This window comes from Juglans microcarpa x Juglans regia, chromosome 4D (assembly GCF_004785595.1).
Source record: "Juglans microcarpa x Juglans regia isolate MS1-56 chromosome 4D, Jm3101_v1.0, whole genome shotgun sequence".
NCBI lineage: Eukaryota > Viridiplantae > Streptophyta > Magnoliopsida > Fagales > Juglandaceae > Juglans > Juglans microcarpa x Juglans regia.
This window is the reverse complement of record NC_054600.1, coordinates 1097886-1110492: the sequence shown is the minus strand read 5'-3', so window position 1 is coordinate 1110492 and position 12607 is coordinate 1097886. Positions and strand designations below refer to the sequence as shown.

The 12607-nt window shown below is 36.6% G+C and overlaps 3 protein-coding genes across 10 annotated transcripts in view; all 3 read right to left on the bottom strand.

Annotated features, from left to right (window-relative positions):
- Positions 1 to 956: 956 nt before the first annotated feature.
- On the bottom strand, positions 957 to 2630 carry LOC121259554 (aldehyde oxidase GLOX). Its single transcript, XM_041161183.1, has one exon. The coding sequence runs from the start codon at positions 2628 to 2630 to the stop codon at positions 957 to 959; it is 1674 nt and encodes a 557-aa protein (XP_041017117.1).
- A 439-nt stretch (positions 2631 to 3069) lies between these two features.
- LOC121261471 (pre-rRNA-processing protein TSR2) lies at positions 3070 to 6745 on the bottom strand. The gene is made up of 4 exons (XM_041163877.1): positions 6407 to 6745; positions 5284 to 5372; positions 4493 to 4606; positions 3070 to 3537 (listed from the first exon to the last, which is right to left on the bottom strand). Exons 1-4 carry the CDS (start codon positions 6594 to 6596, stop codon positions 3310 to 3312), a joined length of 621 nt encoding a protein of 206 aa, XP_041019811.1. The 5' UTR covers positions 6597 to 6745; the 3' UTR covers positions 3070 to 3309.
- Positions 6746 to 7848: 1103 nt separating this feature from the next.
- LOC121261459 (protein MON2 homolog) overlaps positions 7849 to 12607 on the bottom strand; it is a 57563-nt gene continuing 52804 nt past the window's right edge. For all 8 annotated transcript variants that reach the window (XM_041163833.1, XM_041163835.1, XM_041163834.1 and 5 more), the window contains 7 exons: positions 11689 to 11872; positions 11365 to 11596; positions 10544 to 10868; positions 9552 to 9691; positions 8756 to 8880; positions 8443 to 8644; positions 7849 to 8235 (listed from right to left, as the gene is read on the bottom strand). In XM_041163833.1, the coding sequence (XP_041019767.1) occupies positions 8148 to 8235; positions 8443 to 8644; positions 8756 to 8880; positions 9552 to 9691; positions 10544 to 10868; positions 11365 to 11596; positions 11689 to 11872 (1296 nt within the window). In that variant the 3' untranslated portion in view covers positions 7849 to 8147. The remainder of the gene's footprint in view (positions 8236 to 8442; positions 8645 to 8755; positions 8881 to 9551; positions 9692 to 10543; positions 10869 to 11364; positions 11597 to 11688; positions 11873 to 12607) is intronic.

The following is a 12607-nucleotide window of genomic DNA, read 5'->3' as shown; positions in this document are numbered from 1 at the left end:
AAGCGTACCGACGCTGAAATTTTTTTTTTTTCATTAAAAAGAAAAATAAAAGAATAAAAATTTTAAGAGAAGAATAAGATCTTCTTTCTCATTAACATTATTTCTATATCAATTTATACTATTTTATTAAACGAATACCTTATATATTAGTAACGGTGCATAATTTGATATGCGAATTCGTTTACAATAAAACTTCCTTAAATTTAATCTAATCTAATATTTAAATACATAATTTTAAAATTATTAAATATCATTTAACTCATGATCTTTTTACACGTAAAATTTATAATTTTTTTCAATTCAATATATTTTTATATGTGGGACTCATAATTTTTTTTTAACTTTTCATAAATACATCTAAAATACTAATATTAAGTGAGTCCCATAAAACTTATTCTACAATCTCAACTCACTCCTATTCATAAAAAATAAAAAAAATAAAAAAAAAAATGAAAAAAAAAAGCAATGGAGTATGGGAATGGGAGAGATAGGATTGGATTACGCCGGGTGCCGTCCACCCCACTCCCAACATTTGCCTACGAATTACGACCTCATGTACGTAGTAAATGCATAAACGGATCGAACGAAACAACCATTTATCTCTGAAAGCAAAGGCTCCGTACAACACAAAGCTTGAAAGTACCCTTTTAAGCCAACATATATAACTTCTTTTTTTTTTAAATATCATTGACATTCATGTTGGAACCAAATCTGAAATTATCAAAATAGTAATTACATTATTGTCTAAGCACGAGTGTTTTAATTGATTGTTCATTTGTAATCTTTTTTTTTAAACTCCTTCTAAACTAAGGAGATCAGTGTTGCTTATATTTTTGACAGAGGAGTCCAAAGCATTCTAGCAGCTAGCTGCATGTCTAAGCATTTTGAACTAAACTAAAGTCCAACCAAAATAATTTATATCAAACACCTTCCTCCTCCAGCGCGGCCCCTTGCTGTCACTGCACCTTCACCCACGTACCAGAGCTTGGTATCCCAGCATGCACCACAAACAACATGTAGTAACCTGGTGGCGCAATCTCAGCCGTTGATGGCCCCATCATGTTCACATCGTACGTATCGGATGTCAAGCGACAAACTTCCATCAACTTCAGTACCACCATTCTCTGATTCATTGAGAACGAATGTGTTGTGAAGGATGGAGCAATAATCCTTACAGACAAAACCTTATCCGTCAAATAATGCGGCACCGTGAACTTCACCGAGAAATAGTCCCCGTAGCCTAAAACCTCGTTTAGGGAAGTCAGGATTGTCGGCCTCACCGGTGTGTACTCTGCCGCCAAGTATGGTGGCGAAAATGCCTCCAGGCTTAGATCAGTCGGGAACTCGACTCCGGTGAAGTTATAGTATACGTGTGGATTACTACCGCCGACTAGAACACGTCCGTCGGGCAGTAAAACTGCCGAGGAATGGTACAGTCTTGGTCTCTGCGAAGATTTCATCACTGAGAACCGCCAGTTGGAGGCTTCGGAAGGGCGGTAAACAATGGGCGCTTTCACTGGGTCGGCGCCATTTTCCCATCCAGCGGTGCCAAGCTCTGCGCCGTTGATTATAAGGACGTCCCCGGTAGGAAGGAGCAGCATGTCATTCATCACTCGTGCCATTGGCATGTCCTCCATGACCCAGTTAGGGTCTTCCTGGCTGACATTAAGTCGGCCGCAGCTGGAAAGAGCACGCGCGAAACTCCTACGCGATACATGCGAGAACCCATCTCGCGGTGCACCCCCACAAAGCAGGATTTCAACTACATTGCCTTCGTTTTCGTCCAAAGGAAGCAAGACCGACGAGCCCGAGCTCGGATAGTTACGAGGATCACCGCCGGGGATCTGAGGGAACTCTTTCACCACACGGTTTTGTTTGTAGTCGAATAATACCGATCGTGTATTAGCGAAAATGAACAAGTTTCCGTTCGGCAAAAGGTGCAAAAATGGGTACAGATTGTTTTCATGCTGGTCCGTTGTTTCAAATAGAAAATTAAACCGAAAAGTTCCTGGTGGTGGAGTAGAATCTTCTTGGAGTCGAGGGTAAAATTCATAGTTGAATTGTCTTCTCCCTCCAACAATGATTATTCGACCATCCGGCAATATTTGATTAGTTGCATACCATCTCCTTTCAGTCAAGTAGTGTGGAAACTCAATCCAATCACAGTTTTCGTCCGTGCATGGGGTGAAAGAGCGAATAACATGGTCGCCATCGTTGTAGCCGCCTGTTTGGATGAGGGTACCGTCGGGAAGAACAGCCCCAGAAGAGCACCAAGTGTCAGTTTGCACCATGAGAGCTCGGAAAGTATTGGTATCAATATCGTACAGGATAGAGTGAGCGGTGCAGTCAACCTTGAGTGCAGTGTCATAGGTGTCACGCCGGCAACGGCCGCTGGGGAGCGAGAGGTTAGACGGTCCGAAATCGGTGCGATCGAACATGATGACTTTGTTGTTGTGTAGGAGTTGCATGTGCATGGCAGATATGCCAAGCGATGCATGCAAAAGCTCCCACTGGCCTTGACGGCCCGTGCATTTAGGCGGCGTTTGACAGAAAATCAAGGTGGAAGGTAAAATTATAGAAGAGAATAGGATTAGGAAGAGATCAGTGATGATCACATTAATGGAGGGCATGATCGATGGTGGTAAATTAGCAAAGAGGGAGGAGAAGTTTTGGAGGTCAGGCAGTCATGGTTGAAATTACTGGTTTGGTAAAAGGGGTTGGTGTAGATGAGGTTGATTGAGTGAAAGAAATGTGATTATTTATATATCAATTAGTAACCGATCATATCGATTGTATTATAATAATAACAAAGGAAATCAAGAAAGCTTCATCTTTGCCGGGGCTCATGAAACTCCGCTGCTAACGGAGAGGACTCAAGAAGCAGATCATAGACTCAAGAAATATGATACTTTCATTTATTTTGTTACCATAAAATGCAGGCACATCTGCGGCTGAAATAATGCTCCTTTCCTGGGCAAGTTCCGGGAGCGTTGGGTATGTTTAGAAACCTTTCGGCGAAAGCTTTTAAACCATCTAGTGATCCGAAAACTAACTCGGACAAGATATATATTACTGCCATCAAGAGGTAATTTTCTGATATTCATGATCTCTATGCTTTATGGGTTCTCAAAAGTTCACACAAAACAACACACTCACTGTGAACACAACTTAATAAAAAAATGGCAAACCAAAATTTTGGGGATAATTATCTCACAATCGATAGATAATGATGCATTCTCGGGCTATTTGTGGGGGGAAAAACAAATAAGATACACAGAAAGGGAGCTGCAGCTAATTCATTGTTTCAACCTAATTTCTTTTTCCCCTATTTCTTCTGCTTGAAACTTGGACCCATCCGTCTTCTCCTTCAGTTGCCACCTTGGGTCTAGATTGGTCAACAGGAATGCCTGCAGGATTCAAATTTGACTGGGAGTCTGGTGCATCCAGCATCATATTTGATAAATCATCATTCCCATTAGCATCATCTCCACCAACACTGTCATCATCGTCGTCGTCATCATCGTCATCATTCACAACCTGATATGGAGGAAGAAAGATGAAAGTTCATTAGTCCAAATATTTTCAGTTCAAGCTCTGGAAGACAGAACCTTGTAAAATACGTTATCATTGATTCAAGGCTTTGGGGTTCTCATTGGGCCAAAAAGATCACTTTATGCACTAAACATGATTCAACATCCAATGGACAGGCAAAGAAACATGTTGGTGGTCTTTCATTCCATTGGGAAAGATCCATGCAAATGATTCCATGTTGGTGGTGTTTCATTCCATTGCCATAAAAAATTATGAAGCTTAAGCTTCTATCTACTCTGTTTGGGATTGACAGGAAAAACTACTAATATTTGATCACTGTTCATTGAAACTAAGAACGGTTTTTGATGAGATAATACCGTTCAAAGGTAAAAGAGTGTCACACGGTCTCTAATAGGAATATGAAAGCGGAAAGATCTTTTATTTGAGATATGCTTTTTCATCCAAGATCTTGTTATCTCTAATCAAATTTACTGATGTGACACATTTATGTAATTATCATATGACAAATTCAAGTTGATGTACTGTCCCATGAGACATCAGCCTCTTATAGAAAACCCATATGCCTTTCAGGATGTCGACCCGGCTAAAGTTATTGATTTATGTTCCCACTTTTCATGTCAAGCTGAACAAAGGCACTTGCCACTACTTCTCCCGAACTTAAAGGATCACAGCTACAAGTACAATCCCCAGTATTACCTTCATATCCTTTAGTGTAATACTGCAGCCAAGTATAATATGAAAATACCTCCATTATGTTAACTGATGCACATCTTTTTTTACTTGTTTAAGTTCTCTTAAAAATTTCCAACATGTCAGTGGTCTAAGAGCATAAACACAACTCAAACGTACTAGGTTGAAACAAAAGAGAACGATGCTTAAAAGACATTATTCTAATCTAGTAGTGATGATGATTTAGGACAAGAGCTCTATTTATTGTTACCTGCATGACATGACGATCAGAAACATCCTGATGACTAGCTTCCCTCAGCCGTTCAATAGATTGAAGATTTCCTTCCAAACATTCTTCGTGCATGGTCATCAGTTTGTACGCTATCTGTATAGTATGAGAAGACACAGAGACCCAAAATTAATAGTAAAAATTATGCATATTTAAAAAAGGAATGAGAGACCAGAAGCAAAGGACAAATGGACATTAAAGCTACACAAATTGTGGCTGATTAATTAAAACTTAACAAGCATGAATATGATCAGCAAGTGTCTGTCTGATGAAGCAAACTCAATGATAAATTACTAAACCAAGGTCTAAGTTTCTGAAGATGGTTAAATTGATTCAAATCATTTTCAACTGTACTTGAACCTAAGAATTAAGTTTCCGAAAACTTGAGAACAGAGGCATCGACACTCCATGCTTGTTAAGAGTTTAAGAAAGGAAATTGTGATCAACTAATTATTAGGAAAGGAATCCACAATTATCCAGGGGAGGAAGAGACATGATCAAGGAACTAACATGATTTTCCCAAATAAAAAAGAGAAGGCAAATGATTGAGTGGGTTCTGTACCAAAGTGCAAGGTCGTAAAAAACATAGTTTCTTCCACCAGTTTAGAGATACTATAATAGGATCAATATCCGAAGTCAAAGTTGAAAACATGATTTGTTTACTAAAAAAAAGCGAAAATAAACATAAGAAATGGAAAAAGTACTCGCGGAGCCCCATTAGCACATACAATTATGGATTGCTACAATTACAGCTTCAATAAAATAAAACATACCTCCTCAATGCTGCCATCTTCAGCCTCGGTATTAAGGGACAGCATGGCTTCATCAAGAATATTTTCTAAATCATCTATGTAAAGCGGCTCTAGGGTAAAAAAAAAAAATAATAATTCAGTGAATAAAATAGAAATCACAATATATGAGAAATCCATAACATTAAGAACTACATATTAAACAGACCAAACACCAATGATGTCCAAAATACAGCAAAGAGTCGGAAAAATAAAAAATAAAATCACTTAAATCTCAAGCACCAAACATGCTTCTATCTTAAATGCTTAAGGAAATCCACATCTAAAGCCCCAGTCGATCCTTAGTTTGCTTTGTAAAGTCACACACAAGAAAACAGGTACATTTCAAACAAGAAAAAAATACCAATAAAAAAAATCATAATTTCCAATCTAGTGAACACAACACAAGCAATTCTGAATTAATTCCGAATGACAGAAAATTACATCGTTGATAATTTAAAAAAAAAAATTCCATTTAATTGGTAAAACTAAGGTAAAGCTCAATATTCGCTAGTTTCTGTCCATATCTCGTACAACTCAATTATACATTTCAACAGAAAAAAAAAAAATCATAAGTCTAAAACAAAATTCATTTTATAATGTGGCGCACAGAACTACAATTACAACTCATTCAAAGTAGGCTTATTCATCTAAAAAACCCAATCAAGTACCATTATCATAAGCCATGACATTTTGAACAAAATTTAATTTCAAAAACAAAAATTTCTATTTAGTACATAAAAACCCCATTAAATAAGCTTAATTTCAATTTAGAAAATTCATGAACTTAAGAGATAAAACACAAGTTTATGATTCGTAACTAAATCCCTCAAACGATCCAATTATACAACCTAAAGAATTAATGACCCAAGTCGACCTTAGACAGAGCGAATTGTGCTAAACTTTTAACCCAACTCATATATTTAGGTGACAAATCGCTTTCCTGATTTTAAAAAAAAAAAAAATCTGATTGAGCTCATGTAACCCCATTAACCTTCTTCGAATTTAAAGGGAAACATAAATAAGTTTGTTTTAAAAGAAGGTTTCGCAATTTAGCTAAGCGACCCCGAACTGAGATTCAGACCCGTAATGAGTATAGAGGGAGTACCTCTGGATTGAGTGAACCAAGAGATGATGTCGAGGGCGAGTTGATCGGCCTTGCGGTGCGAGTCAAGACCGCCCCACTCGTTCTCGACGGCCAATCGGAGTGCCGACCACCGAGAGAGGACCAGATAAATACCCTCTCTGAATGCCGGCACAGCCTCTGCCGTTAACGCTCTCGGAGGACCACCATCCATTGGAATCAGTAACTCTCTCTCTCTCTCTCTCTCTCTCTCGCTGTTTAAAACCCTAAAAACCTGAGCTCCGAAAAAGCTGTGTATTAGAATAGAATATTAGAACGTGCTGTTCGGTTGCGAGTGCTGTTTTATTGAGAATCGACTCATGAACGGAACTGTTTGGACTAAGGGCAAGTTTGCACACTGCAACAATTTTTAATACTTACCCTCAAATATTATTTAAATATAAAATATTTTTTAATTTTTAATTTTTATCTAATAATTATTTAAATAAAAAAAATACAAATTTTTACAAACTTCAAAGTAAAAATAATATTAAAATTTTGAGAAGTGATACGACTATAAAAATAAACCCACAAATTGACATAACTTTGTATGATACATTAGATCTATTTTACAATAAAAATAACTTTAAAATTTAACATATCACATCAAGCTACGACAATTTGTAGATTTACTTTTGTAAAATCTTTTTATTGCTAAAATATTTCTCTAAAAAATTATATCAAACAATTTTTTAACTTAATAATAATTTTTTTCAACATTTTTATTTTTCAAAACTTCATAAAACATATTTAAATAATTTTACTGCAATTCACAAAATTATGAGATCATCCGAAAATCCAAACATACCCCAAGTCTATTTTGAATCCTTTTTAGGAACGTTTTCAAAAATCATAATTTCTTTTTGTCTTCTTGAATAAAATATCTTATACCCTTAAAGATTTTGAAATTTTCATTAGTTCTTTTTCTTATAAATTAAGAGTACGATGTTTCACTCTTGATAGTTTTAAGCACAGAGTCTATACTTCTAATTTGAAGTCTCTTGCATTAAAAAAGAAATCTAAAATCAAACTTGTCGATGTTCTTGCGATGACTCACAAATAGTTGTATTTATACTGTTCTAGTATTTTTGTAAAGGAAAACACTGCTTCTACCGAAAATACCCACCAAAATTTTGTACCGAATTGCTTTTTATTTTTATTTTTTACATAATAGTTAAAGAAATATTTTTTAATGAGTTTGTAATATTTTTTAAATATGTTTAAAGGGTTTAAAAAAAAAGTAAAAAAAAAAAAAAAAAAAAGTTCTTTGGTGGCTCTAGCATGGCCCTTTTGTAAACTTTCTGGCATAACAATGGACTGTAAAATAATAAATTTTTTATGAGCCTAAAACCTCATTTCTATTATGCTTTTGGGATTTTAGTCAATGGACTACAAGACATGATATAGACCTAATGTAGCCTACAAACTTTAATACAATGTCATATTATAGTTTCAAAATGTACTCTGATTACCTCTCCCTTGCATGCAATCCAAACCCAATAATACTCAAAATCCACAAAATGATCACCGACATATACAACAAAATTGACATTTCCCCCTATATTGTACAAACTACTTCACTACTACAATCTGTGACAATGGAGGACGAGGAGAATTTGTGTAAATAAATAACATTATTATGATGTGGTTTACTTCTTTTGCTAAGTACAACAATATGATGTGGTTAACGAGGAATGGTTCCTGTCAAAGTGTATTCTTCCTCCACTCAACTGGTCAGGCTAACCTTTTCAAGTGCCAATTCCCGGGTGATAAGTCTAAGAAGTACTTGCACTAGCTCTCTTACTCTTGGCTCCCTGTTCACCAGATCATAGGGTAAGCTACTTTGTGTGAAAACATTGTTTATCTTAGATTTTACTATATTCTATTTTTATCATTGAGCCTTAAAAATTTTTAATACCACTGCACCTCACCAACATCATCCATTTTTATGTCATGTTAACCACTGCAAGCATCTTCAGTTGTTAAAGGACTAAATCTCTTGCTCAAAAATATTCGCTCACCTTGATATAACCAGCTCACAAAAGGACGGAAATAGAACAAGTAGATGTGGACGCTTGTCTTGATTTTCCTCTGCTAGACCAGTTTTCAAGTATGATTGCAAGGGAAGAACGACTGCTGTGTCTGAATGAATAATCAGACGGGCCAGTTCCTGAAGGACAAAGATGATTTCTTCGAGCCTTGCTCTTGGTAATGGACGATCACCTGCAGGAACAGTAGCATGGTTTGATGGAGCATAATCTGGAAGGAGAAATGAACATAACATAAAAGGAACATTACCGACTATAGGTGATATTAATTAAAGAAGCCACAAACCTAACTCAATCTCATCTACGAGAAATCTGTTCAAGATGTATTGACATCGGTCCATAAGAGTCATGATTGAGATCTTGCTGACTTCAGATCTTGCCAAATTCCAATCATCGTTTTCTTTGCAGTAACTGAGGCATGCAAGATCTTTGAATTAGAAGTATTTTGGAATAACGGTTCAAAGATGACAAAATGGTAAAAGTACAGAATAAATGCAATGCCTGATGGACGACAGTCAAATAGACAGTAGCTACAAAAGGATGGCGAATCCTAGTTGATGGGGCCGATTTCAAATACTATTATTGTGCCAATTAAGTTCATGAGTCAACTGTGGTGTCAAGAGAAATGGCATTGGCATTGGCATTCAGGTCCCTGGAAAGCAGCTGACCAAGAATATCACAGAAAGAAGACCGGACCCATCTCATATACGAGAATTTGGACAAGTTCCACACATGGGATCAAACAAACATTATGTTGTGATAAGCATAGGACACTAGGTTACATTTGGATGCTAAAGTGATCTCAGATGATTTGAGTTGATCTGTGAATAGTAGTAGTATTTTGTGGGTCCCATTAAGATGTGTTTGAATGTAAATAGATTGAGATATGTATTTGAATGTATGAAGTAGGTTGAGATGAGTTTTAACTTTTTATGGGAAGTTGAAAAAGTAGTGGGTCCCATCAATGATTAGTTTGAGATGAATTGAAGTGATTTCATCTTCCAAACACAAATAAATGTTCACGCGGTCAGATGTTGAAAACTAATATGTTATGTACACAATAACCCTACCCCATATATTACCTGCTCAAGGTAAACAACTTCTGCAAGCAAGTCAAGGAAAATCTGCTACAGTGGGAAGGCATGAGTTCTACAGTCTCAATAGGCAACGAGCATGTCCGTGATGCACAACGGTCCAATGTGAAAACTAATTGCTGTAGAATCTGTGGAATATTAGCAACGTTATTAGAGGGGAAAAAACGGAGGAAAAACGAAGAAGGAAACATGCTGCTCCAAAGCATCAGACTTGAAGCAATACTTCTCAGGTATCTATATTGGATATATGGAATATCAACACGAGTAATGAGATTCCCAATGTCGAAGATCATAACACAACCTAATGATTTTCCATGCTATGATCTGAGATAACCACCTTCATCTCGCATAATGCTTGCAAATAGGGAGAAACAGTATTTCATTCTTTTGTAAGGGGTCTAATTCAAGATCCTTCCCCTTTAATTAGGTGTACCCAGCCTTGTGTTTAGTACACTTAATGATAGATTTACTATGGAAGAGTCAAAGTTTAGAACTATCAGGCCAATGCAAAACCTATCCAAACTCCTTGACAACCTGAACGAAGGCATTAAACTTCATTACTATCATTGCTGTCTTTCATATTACCTTTGTTTTAGTACAATTGATTGATGTGTAATCGCTACTTAATTCTTAACTTAAGTCCAGGATCCCAACTTAAGTGCAAGATAATTACTGCTGCACACTTACCACCAATGTCAACTCCTGATCATTTGAAGAAGACACTAAGACGTACCCACAACACACCACACAGACAACTAGCTGGTCCTTTCCCCATTGAAGAGCCACATAGATGGGGTTGAGCACATCATCATTGTTTTATCCAGTCTAACATCCTGAGACATCCCCTAATTCCAACCCATCAGAACCAACGCTTCGGGGCTTCACATTACTAATCTATTACTACCTCACTGCATGGACATGTATTCAGAGACTATACGTAATTACCATCTACTATAAGCTTTGATAGGAAAGGAAATTACATTTAACGGTGCGTCAATTGATGACTTGAGAATCTCATCACCAAGAACATTTAAGATGGTCATCTCAAGCGACTCATCAGCCCTTAGTGCTACAGGTGAGAGAGAATTGGAAGGAAGAGCTCTCCCACAATAACCAATAAGGAATATTTCATAAACGTCAGCAACTTCTTTCCAGATGCGTGTTCGAGCAGGTTTACTAATACTTGTAGTTGGTCCACCATTCACAGTTAATCTTTTGATATCATCAACTAGAATGTCATTGAATCTTTCAACAGCTAATCTCCAAAGTGCACCATCTGGATTGTCTCTCCTTGTCATCATACACCTATAAAAAGAAGACTGATCTTGTTTAATTACTTGTGTAATAGTTTTGAATCCTAAAAAACAAAGGAATAAATAAGAAACAAATTAACAAGGATGATAAGTATGGGCATGGACACCCAACCTTATGTATGTTATCGAAGATTTAGTTACATAATTAGGTGTGGATATAGCATCATGATTCAACTGTAGTCATCATGAAGGACTATTGTCTTAACTGACCCATCGTGCATCCATTACCCATCTAATTTATACATGTCATACAGAAAAATGCCTGACAGTGTTGTTAAAACAAGCCAGAATAGTGCCTAATCATCTTCAGTCACAATAAGACACTACATGTAGAATGGCAGATTCTACATCCCACCACCTATAAAAAAAAAACCAACATAACCTACTATTATGATTCATTAACCTAGTATCGAAAAAGCCACAACTTCTTCTAACATAATCTAATTGGATACGACGAGTTTAGCATCAAGGAGTACAATAATAAGTACCTTCCAAGACTTTGAATCAACTCTGGAAATATGATATGTTTTTCAATTTCTGGTGCCTGTAGAAAAAGATCTACCAGCACAGGAACTAGCTTTTCAGCAAACAGATAACTCGGGATGCCCGCTGTTAAAGAAGTTGTTGATACAGAACTCAGAGATGGAGCTTCCACTTTGGTTGGAGATATGGAAGCTGTCCCATTAGGCAAATCATCTTTTATCTTCATATGGGCATCTGTGGAAAATGAGGCATGACATTTAACCTTTTTATTATGTAACAGGTAAAATTAAAATCAAAGCTAAGATTCCACCCAGCCCTTTTTATACCCTGTAAATGATCACTACTGCTGGTGTGCTCTGACTCATCTTCCTCATTTTGTAAGGGAGAATTAGATCTTGGAAGATATAGCAAAAACTCCCGAAGAAGAATAAGCCACATTGAAGAAATTTGCTCAGTTGGACGTAAGAGTGGTAAGATTTCCAGGACAGTACGTAGTACAGGTGGAACATGTCCCTAGACAAACGCAATATAGCATTCAGGGGAAATTATTTCACATTTTGAGATAAACAGTTAATTGTTTATATGTTCTATGAGAGATAGCTAATAGCGACATTGCTATTCTCTTTCCTTCAGAAGCATGGCAAGGTATAGGAAGACATGGCAGCATATGAGAGGACCATAAAGACTCACTTTTGCAAGGCAAATTCAGGCTCTCTACTGTGACTGGTATGCTAATTTGTTTGCCAACTCAAATTTTACAGCAATGCGTAATGCCCCAATCCATTTCATTCCTTTTTTTCCCTTCCCTTCATGTCCTTGTTTTAGAAACCAAAAGATGAAAGTGATCGAAGCTCCAATAGAAGCCTAGTACTAAACATACTACCATTAATCACAGTACAAGACCCAATTTTTTAGTATAATTTGAACAAATAACGACCAAGACATGCAAGAATATTTGAAAGTGCAGAAAAAAAATAATGTGAAAAGGCCAAAAGTGATTCCTACGCTGAATTTCTTGACACAGTGCACTCAGGAGGGTTCCAAAGAAACCTAGCACAACTTGAAATTTTGAACTTTTGGATTGTATCTCTTCAAAAGCACCATTGAAGTCAAAAACATAAATAAACTAAATGTTTGAATCCTTGTTTCTGAGTCTATAAATTATATGCCCTTCGGTTGAATCATAACGACTTATTTCAATTTTACTCTGTCTTTCAGTAGTATATGTATCAAACTATGCCAAATACT

Excerpts from the sequence above, each read along its gene's own strand:
- LOC121259554 (XM_041161183.1), bottom strand. The coding sequence starts at position 2,630 with ATGCCCTCCATTAATGTGATCATCACTGATCTCTTCCTAATCCTATTC.
- LOC121261471 (XM_041163877.1), bottom strand. The coding sequence starts at position 6,596 with ATGGATGGTGGTCCTCCGAGAGCGTTAACGGCAGAGGCTGTGCCGGCA. Across the intron at positions 4,607-5,283 it reads AAGATGGCAGCATTGAGGAG|ATAGCGTACAAACTGATGAC; the intron begins GTATGTTTTATT and ends CATACTATACAG. Across the intron at positions 3,538-4,492 it reads CTGATCGTCATGTCATGCAG|GTTGTGAATGATGACGATGA; the intron begins GTAACAATAAAT and ends CCTCCATATCAG.